Consider the following 16955-nt stretch of genomic DNA (forward strand, 5'->3'; position numbering starts at 1 on the left):
CCGCGGTAGCGTCAAACGCACCAAAATTCTCTTGGAGAACTTGAACGAAGGTCGAGTAGCTATGGAGCCATTCGGGATCCGCGGCGTCGTCGATCAGCTTGGGCTGAAAGTAGGCGAACACGTTTCCCTTGAGGTACGAGCAGGCGAACGTCACTTTATCCTCGTCGGAGGCAAGTGCGGGGGTGGTGTTGAAGTAGAGCTTGAGTTGTACGAGGAATGTGTTGAGTTTCAACGGGTCGGACCCGTCGTAAGGGTCGGGGGTGTGGGGTTTGGGACGGGAGGCGGAAGGAGCGGCAGGGGTAGCGGATGACTCACGATTATGGATGTCCTTGATTTCTCTGCTGAGCGCGGATAGCGCGTGAAGGAACGTGTGGTCCGCAGGGCGGAAGTGGTCCTCAGAGCCGTTGTCGGAATCCCAGGGGCGCTGCGGTCCAGAACCGTGGAACGAGGGTTGCTTCTCCTCGTCCGCCTGTTCTGACCCATGGTTGCTTGCCGGAAGCGAGGGAGCGCGCTCTTCATTTGAAGGGATCGAGCGGGAATGGACCGGGGACAGGACATTGAACGGGGGAAAGGACTGAATGGGTTCGGACTTGGGTGTCTCCGGAGGGGGCGCGGGTTGCGGGGCAACTCCCGCGGCGACCATAGGGGAGCGGAACGGAGGAAACGATGGCGAGGACGTCGCACGCAGACGCGGAACCGCAGGAGCTTTTCCTTTGTTGGCGTGGCTGCGCGCATGGGCCGTGGTGTGCAGCGGAGAGACGAGGGTGGCGGCGGCTTGCTGGCTCACGCGAGTAGGCCACGATGGGCCCGCTTGAGTGCCACCAGCCATGATGTTGACAAGGACTTGCGGGGACGAGAGCAAGAGCTGGGTTGTGAGTTCGAATATACTGTTAAGAGCCACACTCGCAGGGGGCTCGGGATACGCGGACCCGCGGGTGTGCGGTTCCACGTAGACGCGCGGGGGAAACGGGGGGAACAAGGACATACGGGCTTGGCTTCAGCTACTGGCTGCGCCTCCCACACTCTTGTGTGCCCTGTATTTCCGGGAGGAGTCCTACGCGGGTACCGAGGGTACGGGCGGAGGCGAAGGGGTGCGACGGAGGGAGAACCCACTAGAGGGGCGAGAGTGCGAGTGCGGAGAAGGAACTAATATTCGAACTAAGGTAGCTGTATGTACGATACAGGACTATATACTAAGGAACACGCGGCGTCCGCGCGTTCACAAAACAGTAATGAGTTCGGTCGTAGTAACTACAATGTGCTCGAGTATGTACTTAGTCCGTAATCCGGGAAGTCCGCGTGGCCGCGTGTAAGCGCGGCCCGAGCCCATAGTCAGGAAACGCACGTGGGCGCGCCCCTAGTAGCCCCTAAGGGGTTCCTTGGACGCGCCTATAACACATCTTGAGGTTGCCCTTACAGAATCCGGAATTGTACCAGCAATTTGCTGCTTGACCACAGCCTCTCCCTGATGCCACTCCTTCAAATCCTCCTACCATTGGTTCAATGCCATGGTCTGGACATCAGTTACGGGGCTGGCCAGCACAGGAACAGGGTTGACCGGTTCAGAACCAGTTCCATTGAGATGCTTGAGCAAGCCGCGTGCGTCCACAGCCCACATCAGACGGTCCCGATAGATCACCCAGTTATTACCGGCAGCATCAAGTTTCGGAACACGCAAGAATTCGTCACCGACTTTGATGGAAGTCATTTTGAGGAAGATAGTGATAAGGCGTAGGGTGCAAGTACGAGTTCATAGGAGATTGGGGTTATAGATTTATAGGATAAGTGCAGGGCCCATAACCTATTACAAAGTAAACTCAGTCTCGGGGTAAACGGACTGAGGTGATAAGATAATAAACTACACATTAAGTACACATTATGAGACACTGAGAATGAAAGAGAGAATGTACCGTATGAGCCTAATCTCTAACTCCTCGATACTGGACCATTCCACATGTAGCACGGTTTGCACAGGTGCTAACCTCAACTTCCAACATGGCCTGCCACACCATTGAACAGACAAAGTGAGAAATACTGGTCACGTATGATCGTCTCTGTAGTGCGCGATGGTGTAAGGGCAACCTCAAGATGGCCAACAGCGCAGGCCTAGCAGAGGGAGAATCCAAAGATAATGAATAAGACTAACTACAATACATGAGAGGGCTGCTCACCTAGCAGAGGGAGAATCCAGAGAGAACAGGATAAGGATTCTCCATGCTAGGAAACGAAGTATGTATATACTGTAGTAGCGTGAGAGGAATGCAGGATAACTGTACAGTACACCAGCCACAAGTCCAAGCGAATATCACAAGGTACAAGGAAACATGTGATAATGAAGTGGAGGGTAAATGCACAGGAGTTGTGCCAGCGACTTGGGGAAGTAAGGGCGAAGGGTAACAAAGTGGGGAAAGAGGATAGAGGTAACCTGGACGAGCCCCAAAGAGTATAGACGAGTCTGAGCGAGTCCGAAGTGTCCGAAGCAAGTCCAAGCGTGTCCGGAGTGTCCGAAGTGCGGGAAGACTCCGGAGTCACCGGACGTGGCTCGGATGCGAAAGGAGTGGGTGGAAAGGAAGTGGAAAGGAAAGGGAGCGAAAAGGAACAAAGGGGAACAAAGGAAATGTAGGTAAGAGTCCATGGCATGAAGGAAAGGAGAGAAAATAGGAGTGTCCCCTTACAGATGGTCCGTGACGTGGTTTGTGTGAGAGAGATGCTCCACGTAGTGTTTTCGTGATTGATGGACAGAGTTCTTCCTGCTTTTTTCCTTCAAGAGGTTGTCCGCACCGGCGCAGGGAAGCGTGGCCAAGTTGCCACTATTGCTAACGACATTAGCGGATATTGTGATGAAGTGACCACCATGGGTCGCCATTGCTCCGCATAAGTGTAGTAAGCTTTTTGATACTTCTGAGTTCTGGCATTGTCAGGCAAAGCGATCACGACCGTGTAGTTACTCCCGCCATCAGCAAAGTCGTGAACGCCAGACAAGGGGTGACATACCCATATATGGCCCAAAAGGTGTCGAAAGACGTACGAACAACAACAGAATGGCCATTTTTTCTCCATGGCTTATACCGGAAGTCGCCTCTCGATAAGACGTTCACCAGCGCGGTCGCCGACGCGATTATGGTCAGACACACCAGAACGTTGTCGTTTCGTGGGCCTGTCCGCCGACATATCACTGGACCACCATGTGATGTATTCACGCCATGCTGTTGACAGGCCTGTCAGGTGTCTTCCATGAGGTGACGAGTGCGCCAGATGATCCATTCACATCAGACTGTTTGCATTAATACATAGACTGATACCGGAAGTGCGCAAATGAGCAGCTGGCCAACCGATCATTGGAAAAGATCAGACTGATTTTCTTGTGCCTCCAGATGTTGCTTATCATGATCTCAAAAGAATGGGAAGGTCACCGTAATTCATAGGGTATTCTAGGGTACATGATCAAGAGAGGATAAGGTAGATAATAGAAGCTCTTGTATAAAGTTATAGGAATTGTACGAAATGAGAGCTGTCGTAATGAGGGATTAAGCAAACGGGTCGGCGCGAGCACGTTTGGCCGCGCGTTCGTTGACCAACAGAGCGAAGCCATCGTCGCCATCGTCACTGTCGTGATCATCTCCATTGGCATTGAGAGCTGACGACAAATGTCCAGATTTATCACCCCATAGATGACTGCATCGAAGGACCATAGCATTAGAATCGGGAAGGTCATGATGTGAAGTAGACGTACTAGTTATAATATTCCAGTATGTCTTGTCCGCCGCTGGCATCCGCTTCAAAGAACGACACGATATTCCAGTAAAACTTGTGGTAGTCGAAAAGCGCCTTATCCTTTAGGCCCCAAGTTGATTGTGATGAAAGCGCGAAGTGAAGTTGGACAGCAATGTATGCAATAACGCGAGGAGTGATGGTGTGAATTTCGGCCAGTGCAGCATTGCCACGTCGTCCAGTGGAAGCACCTGGCTCCGAGGTAGCACAGCTGCGCCCAATGAGAATGAACTTGGCGGCCTGTGAACGGGGTGAATGAATCAGGGAGTGATGCTCAAGGACGTGAGATGACACTGACACGTATCATTAGGTATCCTTGGAAGGCACCATCAGAGATACTGTTGTCCTCTGTGCGATCATGAGGGTAAAGGAAGCGTGGCAGCTGCTTTGCGTTGACGAGTGTGTAACCATCCTGGATGTCCTGGTATGTCCTACTCAAATGGTGAGCACGTTTCATACATGCGAGTGTATAACTGACAATGTGGTAGCAGGCAGAGTGATTGGGCAGAGGAGTGCCGCGGTGACGGGATGGTTGAAGCCACGATCGGCCTTGTTGCCACTTGTAGCAATGGCGGGATCCAGGGTCTTCTTGGTGTCGTAGAGAAGGAAGGAAGGTAGGCCCGATTTCAAGGCAGCACGATCATCGCAGCATGCTGCCTCCACTCCATTGGTGAGCTGCGAAGAGTTGGGTTGTGAACATTGAACATGCAGTGAGTAAAGCAAGCCACTTACATGGCGCGACAGGTCATGTCGGACAGTCCGCTTGGAAGCAAGGGTCATGATCATGTCCTTGAAGCCTGGGATCTTGCTGCAGAACGTATCCCAATCCTCGAGTTGACGTCGGAGAGCAATAGGAAGGGCCCTAAGGGATTGTGTTCAATGGTAATCAGTGATAATCAATGATCATTAATACATACCTCTCGGTGTCATCATCATCTTCAAGCTCATGCTTAATCCCTGCTTCAATAACATGGTCGATGATTTGTGTGAAGTCGATTACTCGAGCGAGGTATCACCCATAAGCCTGGTAGGTTTGTTCTTTCTCGGAGTCGCTAGCCTCGCCATCAGTGGAAGGATCCGAGTTCTCCTTGTTGGTATGAGAGCGATGTGCGCAACGACTACACACTTGTGAGCAAGAGCGCCATGAAAGAATCAACACCATACCGCTTGCGACCACTTTGTTTAGCAAGTTGAGCGGCAACCTGGTTCTCTACTTGTGATGCCTTGTCAAGCGGAGTCGATGGCACAGATGGAGGGAGGTTGGAGCCACGGTTGCGAGCGTACATTGATGAGTATCCGTGGGGGGAAGGAGGGGATAAGTTCAAGTGGCCCAGATGGCCCTTGTTTATAAGTGTGAACATCACATGACGGTTTGTTGATTGTTCGTTGGGCGTCTGTTCCCTGCACTTATCTCTTGACTCTTGACCTGTTCCTGACGCAACTAGGGAATTGGATTTCAATAGCAGGTGCGCGGCTGGCGGTGGAGGGGCAAAGGCGAGTAGTGGGTGGTGGGTTGACGGCCTGGTAGTGGTCATGTCCAAGAGTGCAGGAGACACAACTCTGGGGACTTATTCCTAACGTAAAAGCTTAGGTGAGTGGCGGAGACTTCATGACTCTCACAACGGGCTTACTGGTTATCCATAGATTTCAAATACTCTTTCTTATCAATTTGCACGCCATTCTCTGTATCATGCAATCCCTTATCAGCCCTCTTTGTCACGGCCACCATGGTTTACACTTGTCAGTTCTGTGGAATCAACTTTGACGGTTTGAAGGATATTCGCGGCCACCTTAAGAAAGGATGCAAAGGCCAGGTTGATGATACATCTTTGCTTGATGCTGCTGAACGATACCAAGCAAAGAAAAAGCAAAAACGAGAGGAGCGCACAGCCAAGCGCCGACGTCTAATGATCCCGACACCGACGGGGATCCATGGACCTGAGGATACTGATGAAAGCAATCGAGACTGGTATGATGTAGATGAGACATCACAATCAACGGTTTGTGGATAGCTCCTTCGTTTTGGTGTTTCGGTGCTCAAGCATTGTTTGAACAGCCTGACGACATTGATATGGTGGACGAAAATGCGGCCGTTATACAGAATCAAACTCTGCCATCTGCCTCTGCCTCTTCTGTATGTATGATGGAGGCGGTCTAAGCGAGACAAATGTGACTGACCATGTTATCTTGCAGGGAGCCGTTTCCTCTTCTTCCCATGGACGATCGAGATGCCCAACATGGAAAGTTCTTGAAAGCCAACGGCTTTTGCGGGAGAAGGAGATTCGTGCTGCTCAACCTCAACCTCAACCGCGGCTACAGAGCGAGGACCAGGACGACATTCAAAAGGAGACCCCGGCGTCATCTATATGGGGTACCTTCCGCTCCAGAATGAGTCAATATGGCTTATGGCGTGAATATCCTACCAATCCTACTTATGACCCATATTCATCACACACGGCTGATGCCCACAATGACGATGATGCAACCTCGCCACCAACCGACGCCGAATCTCTTCCTCCAAAGTTGCAGGATGAGTCAGGAAACCCTTATTTCCCATTCACGAATTCCTCGTTGTTTGGACTACTTAGCTGGAAGTGGATCGGTTCGAACACGAAATCGGACATCGAGTTTGGCAAACTGTTTGCATTTCTGCAGTCCACGGAGTTTTCTCAGGCCGATGTCACCAACACTAACATCGACTCAGAAATCAACCGCGTTGACAAGTACATCCAAGGTTCCGCTTCAGATTCCTCTGATGAGGGCAGTGCCAGTAACAACTCGCCACAAAATCGGGGAGGGTGGAGGGAGGTCCCTATATCAATATCCATTCCAGATGGGCAGGTACATGCATCGCTGGAGGATGCACCTCTGTTCGAAATCCCTGGCCTTCACTACCGATCTCTCACCGAGGTCATCCAGAACGCAATTGGTGACCCCGATATTGGTTGCTACTTCCATTACACGCCATACAAGCAATTCTTTGAACACGACGTCCACATTCCCGGCAATCCACTTGATTCCGACCAAGGTTCCCAGCCACTGCCTACTCGGGTATATGATGAAATCTACGCTTCTGATGCAATGGTCGAAGCACATATCGAACTTCAACAGCAACCACCCGAAGATGATTGTGACCTTGAGCGAGTAGTGGCTGCAATCATGCTCTACTCTGACTCCACTCACCTTGCATCGTTCGGAACTGCGTCTGCCTGGCCTATCTACCTGTCCTTTGGCAACGAGTCAAAATACGTACGCTGCAAGCCCTCGACTGGTTCTTGTCAACATCTGGCTTACATCCCCAAGGTGAGTGCTAGATGTTCATCATCATTCACGGTTCATTAATACATTTCACTAGCTTCCGGATACATTCTTTGAGTTTGTACATAACCTCACGGGTGAGGGACCCACTACAGAGCTTCTCACACATGCTCGACGCGAGCTGATGCATGCCGTGTGGCGGAAACTTCTTGACGACGATTTTATCCATGCATACAACCACGGAATGGTTATTCAGTGTGCCGACGGAGTTTTCAGACGATTCTATCCACGCATCTTCACTTATTCAGCGGATTATCCCGAGAAGTATGAAATATCCATGCACTTATTTATTAATGTTAACATGTATCTGACCAGAGTCCTTCTTGCAACAATACGCAACCTGGGTGCATGCCCTTGTCCACGCTGCCTTACACCCAAAGAGTGCATTGCCGAACTAGGGACACAGCTCGACAGACGGCGTCGATTGAACACACGTGTAAATGATATCAACCGACGATCAAGGATTTCTCGTGTTCGTGACTGGATATATACCGAAGGCCGTATACTCAAGAATAAGTTCATCGAGCTTACATTGGGGCCAAAGTCTGAGGTTCCAACATCTGTATGTGATCCTCAATCTTGGCGTCACAAAATACTCATTCCACCAGAACGCATTCTCCGATTGTCTTCCAGGGCCAGACTTTAATTACTTTGACATGTTTGTACCGGACCTCATGCACGAAATCGAGTTGGGCACGTGGAAGGGGCTCTTCACCCATCTCATACGCATTCTTGTAGCCCATGGCGGACCTTCTATCCAAAAGCTCAATGACGGATACCGTGCTATACCCTCTTTCGGGCAGTCCACCATTTGCCGATTTAGTAATAATGCTTCATCCATGAAGAAGCTTGCAGCACGAGACTTCGAAGACTTGCTTCAGGTATGAAGGCACGCCATTCGAGTCTCCCTTACCTCATTGCTAAACTTGATTCTAGTGTGCCATGCCAGTCTTCGAAGGTTTGTTACCTGAGCCACATGACGGGAACATACAGAAGCTACTATTCACCTTCGCAGAATGGCATGCCCTTGCTAAATTACGGATGCATACCGACGACACACTTGATTCCCTTGATCAGGCAACTACTGATCTCGGACGTCAGCTACGTCATTTTGAAAAACACACCTGCGCTGCATTCGAAACAAAGGAATTGCCCAAAGAAGAGGCTGCCCGTGGTCGTCGTCAGAACCGCAAGCAAAAGGCTCTCAATCCCGGGCCTGATGGTTCAATACCTGTGAAAATTGGTGGGCCGAAGCTCAAGCGCTTCAATCTATTGACATACAAGTTCCACTCGATGGGGGACTATGTTCGCACTATCCGCCGATTCGGAACAACAGACTCTTACTCAACACAACCGGTATGTATAAATCCACGTCAGACTTGTTCAGGGTTTGAACTTGATTCCTAGGGCGAGCTTCAGCACAAACGTCCCAAAGTATTCTATGTCCGCACGAGCAAGAACAAGGCACTTCGCCAGATGACAAAGCATGAAGCAAGAGAGCGCCTGGTGCACATAGTGAACGCTCGACTACACAGAATATCCTGGTTATCCATGTTTCACCGCCGTTCACCTCCACAATCTCAGATTCTAGCAGAAGCCTCACGACCATATACTCCACCTTCTGTCCATCACACCATTGCAAAATCAATAAACTCTCCACGCAATATCTACTCTATTCTTCGCCAGCATGAAAATGACCCAGCACTTACCGTAATGCTGCTATCCTTTACCGTATCGTTTCAGTTGCTCACGCCCCTTCCCTTTGTAGAATTTCATTCCTAAACTCAAGCAGCATCTACTTTCGCGCCTGCTCCATTCCGACGAATATGTTGAAGATGAAGAGTTTAACCGAGAAGATTGGGATAAAATACAGATCTCTGGTAACCGCCTCTATCTTCACAAAAAAATCCATGTCAACTATACATCTTATGATGTACGGCTTGGGGAAGACACAATACATCCCCGGACGCACCCTGATATTATGACTTTGCAACGGAATGAAGCCGACCCCCACCCTTTTTCTTACGCGCGCGTTCTAAGTGTCTTTCATGTCAGAATTCAGCATGAAGAACTTTCGCCGCAGACGAAGGAGTTCGACGTCCTCTGGGTGCGCCATTTCAAGGTCAACACTAGGCACAGCGGCGGGTTAAAGCAAAAGCAGTTCACACGTCTCAGTTTCATGGACGTTTCCGAGGCATTTGGATTCCTTAACCCAGACGAGGTCATCCGTGGAAGCCATATCATCCCTGCTTTCGCATATGGACCTGCTCCCGATTCCCTAGGCCGTTCCATTGCTCGACAAACATTTCACATGGATATTCTTGACAAAAACTTTACTTGGCCCAAGGAGCCCGACGAAGATGACTATGTACACTATTATGTGAACTTGTACGTGCTTTTCTCTATTGCCTCGAAGCCTATATTGAAATAATTCCTCTGAAGCTTTGTGGACCGGGACATGTTCATGCGATACCATGGAGGTGGTATTGGCCACTACAAGGTTCACTTCCCTGCTGTCCTCAATGAAGACTCTGGTGTGGATGACGACGAAGAAGCCCCGATCGTGGACAGCCTAGATCAACCTGAACCAAGCATAGACCCCATACAAATTACCTCAGAAGAGCTTGAAGCGGGAGATCACAATCCGGCACCACAAGAAGAGCCAGCAGTATCAGATGAGGGTTCAGAAGGAGAGGAATCTGATCCGGAAGATGATGAGGATGTAGACAAATGGGTAGATGAGGAAGACGCCTTAAACTATTCTCCACTGTAGAGTACACGCACATGGACCCATACATAAAGATTGTGATAAGATAATGTGCATCGTAAACTCAAATGGTATTGGTAGCGGACATAGGATGATCTTCAGTATCCGTGATAACTGAGGCTTGGCTATCAGGGATACCGGCAGCGACTTTGCGCATTGTGTCGTCGAAGTAGTGCGTAAACTAATGGTAGATCAGAATCAGGACAATCTGTTAGCCACCAAAGTAATTAAGCTTACCTTGACAGCTTCACACCACAAACCGATCTCATCAGACTGAAGGTGAGATTAAGATTTAGTATACAGCAGAAAGTATGTAACACTCACCGAGTCTTGATTCAACGGCGCATCAGCAATATGCTCTAGAACATAGTCCACCACAAGTTTCCAGTTTTGTAGTGATGTGCGTACACAGTCAATTGGGGTGTTGATCCACTCGGGTTGGCCGGTGACATCCCGTTCAGACCAACAGCCGAAGACCATCAAAGGCGACTCAAAGTCCTCCTTCATGAGAGTTTCGCCCCATTTATAGTTGATCATGATGCGCCAAACCATGAAGTGGCAATTAGATTTCGGCTAGGAGTGAGATAAGTTTAGCTAACGAAGTTTTGATATAAATAGCACGTACATCGTAGACATGGACCGTCTGCCGGAGGACAGAGTCCCGAGCCATGCCATATAGGCAGTGCTGATACTTGTCATATGCGGGGTTGAGAAGGGGCCAGGCGTGAAGTTTCTAGGAGACGGTGAGTGGTATGTGATAGTACCCGAATGGAAACTCACTTACCCAACTAGGCCAATCAACCAGTAAGAATGCCTTCTCTTCGCGGCACCACTCATGGAACTGGGCGACAAGGTCTTCTTCATCATAAGGACCTTCCTTGGTATCAACGAGATCCATGGTAATAGAGGGAAGTGATGGAAAGATGGTTAAGCAGGGTTGCTAAACCGTGACGGCCTTGCAATTAAGTATGTTAACTGAATCTACATGTGACCGTGTTTGTTGATTGCTTGGCCAGGAACACGGCGCAGATGCCGTCCATGGGGCACGGCACTGTAGCTTAGCCTGGTCATGTATTACCTTGACACTATCATGGTGGCCTCGCTAACATCAGCGTAGGAGCTGCACCAACTGCATTACCATGGGCTGAGAAGGGTGTCATGTACCCTATGATACTTCTGTCACCATGACGGAAATCCTCGCAGCCCGGTGAGACGTGACAATGGTACCGAATATCTGGATTGAATATGATATATGACATAGATAAAGATAAGGTCACCATCTCCATTCTTCGGGGCGGGAACAGCAGATCCGAAAGCGGTAATGCAGATTGCCCGGGTCGCGGCGCATGGTCCTATCATAGTTCCCGATATGGCAATGCAACCGAGTCTCGTGATGCTAAGCTTCAACAGGCATCAGCAGCGTTTCACGACTTTGCTGATGGCAAGCTTCATTAAAGGTCAAAAATTGAACAGAAGAAATTTAGAGCTACAACAATGTTACCCATAAAAGACCAGAAATTTATTTATTAACTCTTCATCATTGACAAAGGGTACTAAAAACGGCAACCTGTAGTAGAGCGTCCCTATGAACGGTGCGGTCAGGGGATTGCTCATGGTGTGGTGATGTTGGTTGGGGTTGTGGAACGGCTTGTCCGATCGCTTATGAACGGCGGGAACGTAACCGTGCGGCCCGATGAAGCTTCTCGAGTCAGCAACGTCGATGCAAAAATGCTCAAAGCTTCGTGCACGGTTGCAGAAGTGCGAGGTGCGAGACTAGAATATGGAATAGTTGAGGTGAGAAAATGAAGCGATTTGAGCGTAGTCGAGTTTTGACCTACTCAGTTTCACATTAGCCGACAATTCTTGGATTTAGTGCTAGCCTTCACTGAGCCCCGAAGGCACTGCTGGTTCCCGATTCCTATTGGGGTAGACCACCACAGTACGCTCTAGAGTCTAACATCCAGCCCCTACCTTGCGCGCGGCGGCACATGATATGATGGCACCCAACATCCAAGTGAAGCACTGCGGCCACGACCGAAGGAGGTTGACTTTGCTTTCACAGGTACCTAGTGCTTTATGCAGATCTCGGTTTGAAAGCGTAGAACCTATTCCGTGCCTCTCTTGGTACATATACTGCGTTCTTGCCAACACGCTGGCACCCGGTCGCTTTTTCGACAGTCGCGAATTACAAGATCCTCATTGACGAGGGCTCGCCAGCGAATATAGAAGAGACCAGGTTATTCTACACTGACACGACTGCCTCTTGCCATTAATACTACCCGGAGATCAACATTCATACGGAACCTGCTGAAAAGGCTGTGTTCATGCTATTTGACTATGCGGCTTTTACAATGCTGTGAGTCGCTATCACTAGCCCCTACTGTGCAACGATTCAAATGACAACCTAGTTGCAGTGAAGATGATGCAGTAATCCCCAATTATACAGGTGGGAATGATATCCTGAATCGTACCACCTTGTATGTTCTTACCTCCAGATTCTGGTCCAATATTTCCGGCTCTACCTAGCGGTGGTACCTTATATGACTGTCCCAGCCACCACAGAAATCTCAACTTGCCCCCCGACCAGCTCACCCCGCGCATTCTCCTCTCCACTACCAACCATGACCATCCCCATCGTCTCCGCCCATGTCCCTAACACCGACATCCCCCGCCCCAAGGACGTCGGCGTCCTTGCAATGGAAGTCTACTTCCCCCGCAGAGTACGCGTCGAGGCTAGTGCCGTCACTGAGACATTTTCTGACATATTATGTCCGCAATAGTGTATCTCCGAAGCGGAGCTAGAGGAGTTCGACGGTGTCTCCAAGGGCAAGTACACCATTGGTCTTGGCCAGGAGTACATGGCCTGGACAGATGACCGCGAAGATATCAACTCTTTTGCATTGAATGGTGAGTAGCCTCGCACTACCTGGCTTACGACGTGTCTCACATCTCACAGCTGTCGCCGGGCTCCTCGACAGGTACAACATCGACCCCAAGTCAATTGGCCGTATTGATGTCGGCACTGAAACCATCATTGACAAGTCCAAATCCGTGAAGACTCACCTCATGGATCTCTTCGCCGACGCCGGCAACTTCGACATCGAGGGTGTTGACTCCAAAACTGCCTGTTACGGTTCGACCGCAGCACTATTCAACGCCATCAACTGGATTGAATCGACTTCCTGGGATGGGAGGAATGCCATTGTTGTCGCCGGAGATATCGCCGTCTACGCGGAAGGCCCTGCTCGTCCTGCTGGCGGTGCAGGTGCCTGCGCTATGCTTCTTGGCCCGGATGCGCCAATCATATTTGAACGTAAGTATTCCGGTTCGTCATTCCTGCAACACCGTCGTTCATTTTGCCATTTGAATACATTTCCCCTTTCCTACCTTTCTGGGGCATCGCTTTCAATCGCTCGCTCTAATTTTTCCTTGATCCAGCCATTCATGGCACTTACATGTCCAACACATATGACTTCTACAAACCCAATCTCTCCTCCGAGTACCCGGAGGTTGATGGCCCCGTTTCCGTCGTCACCTATATTGCGGCTTTTGACGAGGCTTACTCTCGATTCCGCGAGAAGACCGCGCGTCAGCTCAAGCACGGTCAGATCAGTAGTTGTTCTAACGGTCTCTTGCACAACGCCGACAAGCCCGCCGACCCCAAGGCAGCTTTCTCACTTCAGGGTGTCGACTATGCCCTCTTTCACAGCCCATACGGGAAACAAGTCATCAAGGGTCACGCTCGCATGCTCTTCAACGACTTCCGCTCCGCACCCGACGCCCCGCAGTTCTCTGACATCCCCAACCCCGAAGCGTTTCTCGCTACCTCGCAGAACGTGTCCCTCTCCGACAAGATCGTCGAGAAGACCTTCATTGCTGCGTCGAAGAAGTCCTTTTCCCAGAAGACTGACCCCAGTATGGCTTGCTCCAAGCGTCTCGGTAACATGTATACTGGCTCGCTCTATGGCTGTCTTGCGTCTCTCGTTTCGAACGTGGAGCCTTCCAAACTCAGGGGCAGCCGCGTTAGCATGTTCGCCTTTGGTGGCGGTTGCGCTGCTAGCTTCTTCACTTTGCGCGTGAAGGGCGATACGACGGAGATCAAGGAGAGGATGGATTTGATGAACCGGCTTGCTGCCATGAAGGTCGTGCCATGTCAGCAATTCGTTGATGGTCTTGGTGTACGTTGCTGTTATTGCCGTTGTCTTCCACTCACTTCAGGTCACTAACAAATTTAATCCCGTTAGCTCCGCGAGAAGAACCATAATGCTGTCTCGTACACACCAGAGGGATCTATCGACAATGTCTGGCCTGGTGCCTTCTACCTTGACAGTGTTGACTCAAATTACCGAAGGAAATACGTCAAGGCTCCTTTGGCTTAAACGCCCTTATCTCACTCGCTCACTCATCTGTCAGACCTCTCGGGACTTCTTAGATCAGATAACCTAACATAGACGGCTTTGCCGTTTCACGAATATTGAATGTAAAGTCGTACAAGTTTTTCATTGATCTTGTCTGCCCCCTTTCGTCTATTTCTCCTGCCATGTCGGGACAACTGTCGAGGGTTATATTTACCTCCGAATAGTGCCTGTTCTGGATATGGCAAGCAGGTGGGCGTCTCCTTGACGCTTGGTGGTTAATGGGCTTGGTACACAGAGAAACTTTGTGCGTCCAAGTTAATTGCTGCCGCTGAATCCATTATCCCTGAATGAGAATCTACAGAGTCTCCTGTGTGACATCAGAGTATTTGGGGGCTGGGCAGGAGTTGCAGGGACCTCAGGGGCGCTCCTGGAAGCGCAAGCAAAATCCAAACCACTAGTCGTTATAAATAACGCTATTGAGAGTTGAATGGATGCAAATCGAGAACGAGAACATGACATCGCGATGTATGCGGCATAGTCGAGCATCTCTAACTCGAAACGTTGAATCATGCCATACTTGCCCATGGGCTAAGGATGCATCCGATTTTGTATGTACCCCAGTTCCTCCAAGAATCCAGGCACTGGGGAGCGAGTATGTCGGGGTAATGTGCGTGATTTCCTCATTAAACTAGTCATCGATGGTGACGTTTTGCACTGCCTTGGGTCCGGGAGCTCCTGTAGCCAATGCTAGAAAAAAACAGAACTTGGTGTTAGCACGAAGTAGTGGTGAGCGCGCAGTGGTCGTGCTAGTGTAATGCAGCCATCCAACGCACCCGCGGTACTTGATAAGTATTGGGAAGCCAGGCTCATGCGGTCGCATCTCACTGATCCGAAATGAGTAGTCGCTATTCCTTCAGTCGGGTACTTAACACGTTCACTTTTCAACCGAGCCGCTGCCCCCGGATCGCCTGGACGTCCCCATCATTAGATATGAACAGTTGTTTGATCAGTGAGTTGCCAGAGATAGGTTGAACACTGCGTTGCTATTCAACTGCAGAACAAGAGGATCAGGACGGAGGTGAATACAAAAGAGTACTATGCGGCGTGCGAAGATGGCATTCTCAAAGCCGTCCTCATAGCCCTCTGGTCTGCGTGTATGTCCTGTATCATCTGGCGTAGTTCTCTAATTGTATCATCAAAGAGTCTTGGCCCCCCATCGCGGGGCATACGTGGTAGAGCTGACACGTTTGGGTCGAGGACAAGAAGAGGGTTGTGGGTGATGGTCGCAGGTCTCTCATTGCTGTGAATACCCAGTGTTCGTCGCCGCCGACAAACGACTAAGCATACCAGACCAGTGCAAAATAGAAAAGTGACAGCCCCCAACGTGCCGCCAACAACGACAGACGAGGATATTCGAGACCTATTTGTTACATCTGGGGGCGCTGTAGGTTGATCCTCGGGGGATGTCGATAGTGTCCCGGAAGTGTTACCAGCAGTGGTACCCGTAGAGGGCATATTGGTTACTTCGGAGGGAAATGTAGGTTGATTTGGCACAGATGCCGATAGGTTCACGATATTTACGCCGCTACAATAAAATGACAGAGGGTTAAGTAGCCGCAGACATGGGTGTGCTGTCTCAACTCACATCATAGTGTAGACAGCGTAGTCAAACAGGATTAGGACGGAGCGTTTCGTAGAATCCATAATGATGCTGAAGTTGTGGTATGCATTATCCAAGGAGGTGTTGACGTAGACCGGGGTGTTATAGAGATAGTCTGGCGTGCGTTCTGCTTCATGCGTATACTCGCCAACGATGCTTCCGTCCATGGAGAATTTGTAATTCGCGAAGGTATTGAAGGATGGACCGGGCGGCATGTTTACAATAATGCAGTAGACATATATCGATACACCTGTTCGAATTGTATGTTCATGTCGATCAAGTCTCCTTCGGGTAAAATGAAGTATTACTGACCGGTGAAACCGAAATTTACTGTTGTCGTCGGCCCCCCTACAAGATGTGTCGAATCGTGCCAAGTTTTGCCATGTGCCAGCGATGCGTTGGGCCTTGCCAATACCGCCGGAGGTAGGTTCATTCCCCCCTTGTTCCACCTATTGGGAGGCATATACGTTGGGAGAACCTGCGTCATCTCGTCCCCAAATTGGTCGTCGATAGTGACATTTCGTCGGCTTGAAATCTTGGTGGCAGTAGTTTGAGAGCATAGAATCAAAATCCCTAAAATGCGTGATAATAACATGAGTGAAGGGGTAGTGCGGCAGTGACAGTGTCGTATATTAAAGTGGACTCAACCATATCCCGAGTCCGAGAATAGATACCGGAATCGCTTAGGTGGCTTCAGTCCAATCTTGGCCTCGTGTACGACCACTATACCTGAGCTATCACCGCTGCTGCCAGATTTGCAGAGTTCAAGTAGAAGGTTGATGTTATTTGCAGGTCGGATGAGGCTTTCAAGTGTCAGAAATCAAACAACGACAAAGGCTGCACTGAGTCACCCGGTGAAGAGATTGAGCTGGACTTATGTTGACTTGAGGCCCTAGCGACTATCGAGTTGTAGGCAGACCAAACAAGACGGCGAAGTGAAGTAGTAGTTCCTTGACCTTCATCGATGTAGGTAGTTGCACTCGTAGGACTCCGCATAGTTTCGAGTCGATTCCCGTTCTCATAGCGCCCAGACGATGCAATTCTTTCATCAACTTATTTCATGCCGTCTTACTACAATCCG

At 50.0% G+C, this 16955-nt stretch overlaps 6 protein-coding genes across 6 annotated transcripts; 2 read left to right on the plus strand and 4 right to left on the minus strand.

Annotated features, from left to right (window-relative positions):
• Nucleotides 1–1357: 1357 nt before the first annotated feature.
• Nucleotides 1358–1708, minus strand: PC9H_006716 (uncharacterized protein; the record flags this gene model as incomplete). Its single annotated transcript, XM_036776260.1, has 2 exons — nt 1358–1489; nt 1529–1708. The coding sequence occupies 2 exons, from the start codon at nt 1706–1708 to the stop codon at nt 1358–1360; spliced, it is 312 nt and encodes a 103-aa protein (XP_036632279.1).
• A 1819-nt stretch (nt 1709–3527) lies between these two features.
• PC9H_006717 (uncharacterized protein) lies at nt 3528–5057 on the minus strand (the record flags this gene model as incomplete). The annotated part of the gene is made up of 7 exons (XM_036776261.1): nt 3528–3675; nt 3734–4011; nt 4070–4202; nt 4250–4446; nt 4504–4633; nt 4689–4770; nt 4898–5057. The coding sequence occupies 7 exons, from the start codon at nt 5055–5057 to the stop codon at nt 3528–3530; spliced, it is 1128 nt and encodes a 375-aa protein (XP_036632280.1).
• A 441-nt stretch (nt 5058–5498) lies between these two features.
• PC9H_006718 (uncharacterized protein) lies at nt 5499–9862 on the plus strand (the record flags this gene model as incomplete). Its single annotated transcript, XM_036776262.1, has 10 exons — nt 5499–5771; nt 5828–5905; nt 5965–7074; nt 7127–7353; nt 7405–7651; nt 7698–7970; nt 8026–8445; nt 8497–8799; nt 8858–9477; nt 9532–9862. The coding sequence occupies 10 exons, from the start codon at nt 5499–5501 to the stop codon at nt 9860–9862; spliced, it is 3882 nt and encodes a 1293-aa protein (XP_036632281.1).
• A 58-nt stretch (nt 9863–9920) lies between these two features.
• On the minus strand, nt 9921–10754 carry PC9H_006719 (uncharacterized protein; the record flags this gene model as incomplete). Its single annotated transcript, XM_036776263.1, has 5 exons — nt 9921–10037; nt 10094–10129; nt 10181–10429; nt 10482–10589; nt 10641–10754. The coding sequence occupies 5 exons, from the start codon at nt 10752–10754 to the stop codon at nt 9921–9923; spliced, it is 624 nt and encodes a 207-aa protein (XP_036632282.1).
• A 1723-nt stretch (nt 10755–12477) lies between these two features.
• On the plus strand, nt 12478–14235 carry PC9H_006720 (uncharacterized protein; the record flags this gene model as incomplete). The annotated part of the gene is made up of 5 exons (XM_036776264.1): nt 12478–12576; nt 12637–12763; nt 12813–13169; nt 13295–14034; nt 14101–14235. 5 exons carry the CDS (start codon nt 12478–12480, stop codon nt 14233–14235), a joined length of 1458 nt encoding a protein of 485 aa, XP_036632283.1.
• A 1145-nt stretch (nt 14236–15380) lies between these two features.
• On the minus strand, nt 15381–16089 carry PC9H_006721 (uncharacterized protein; the record flags this gene model as incomplete). The annotated part of the gene is made up of 3 exons (XM_036776265.1): nt 15381–15551; nt 15610–15799; nt 15860–16089. 3 exons carry the CDS (start codon nt 16087–16089, stop codon nt 15381–15383), a joined length of 591 nt encoding a protein of 196 aa, XP_036632284.1.
• Nucleotides 16090–16955: the final 866 nt, after the last annotated feature.

The sequence above is a fragment of the Pleurotus ostreatus genome (genome assembly GCF_014466165.1).
Source record: "Pleurotus ostreatus strain PC9 chromosome Unknown scaffold_4, whole genome shotgun sequence".
Taxonomy (NCBI): Eukaryota; Fungi; Basidiomycota; class Agaricomycetes; order Agaricales; family Pleurotaceae; genus Pleurotus; species Pleurotus ostreatus.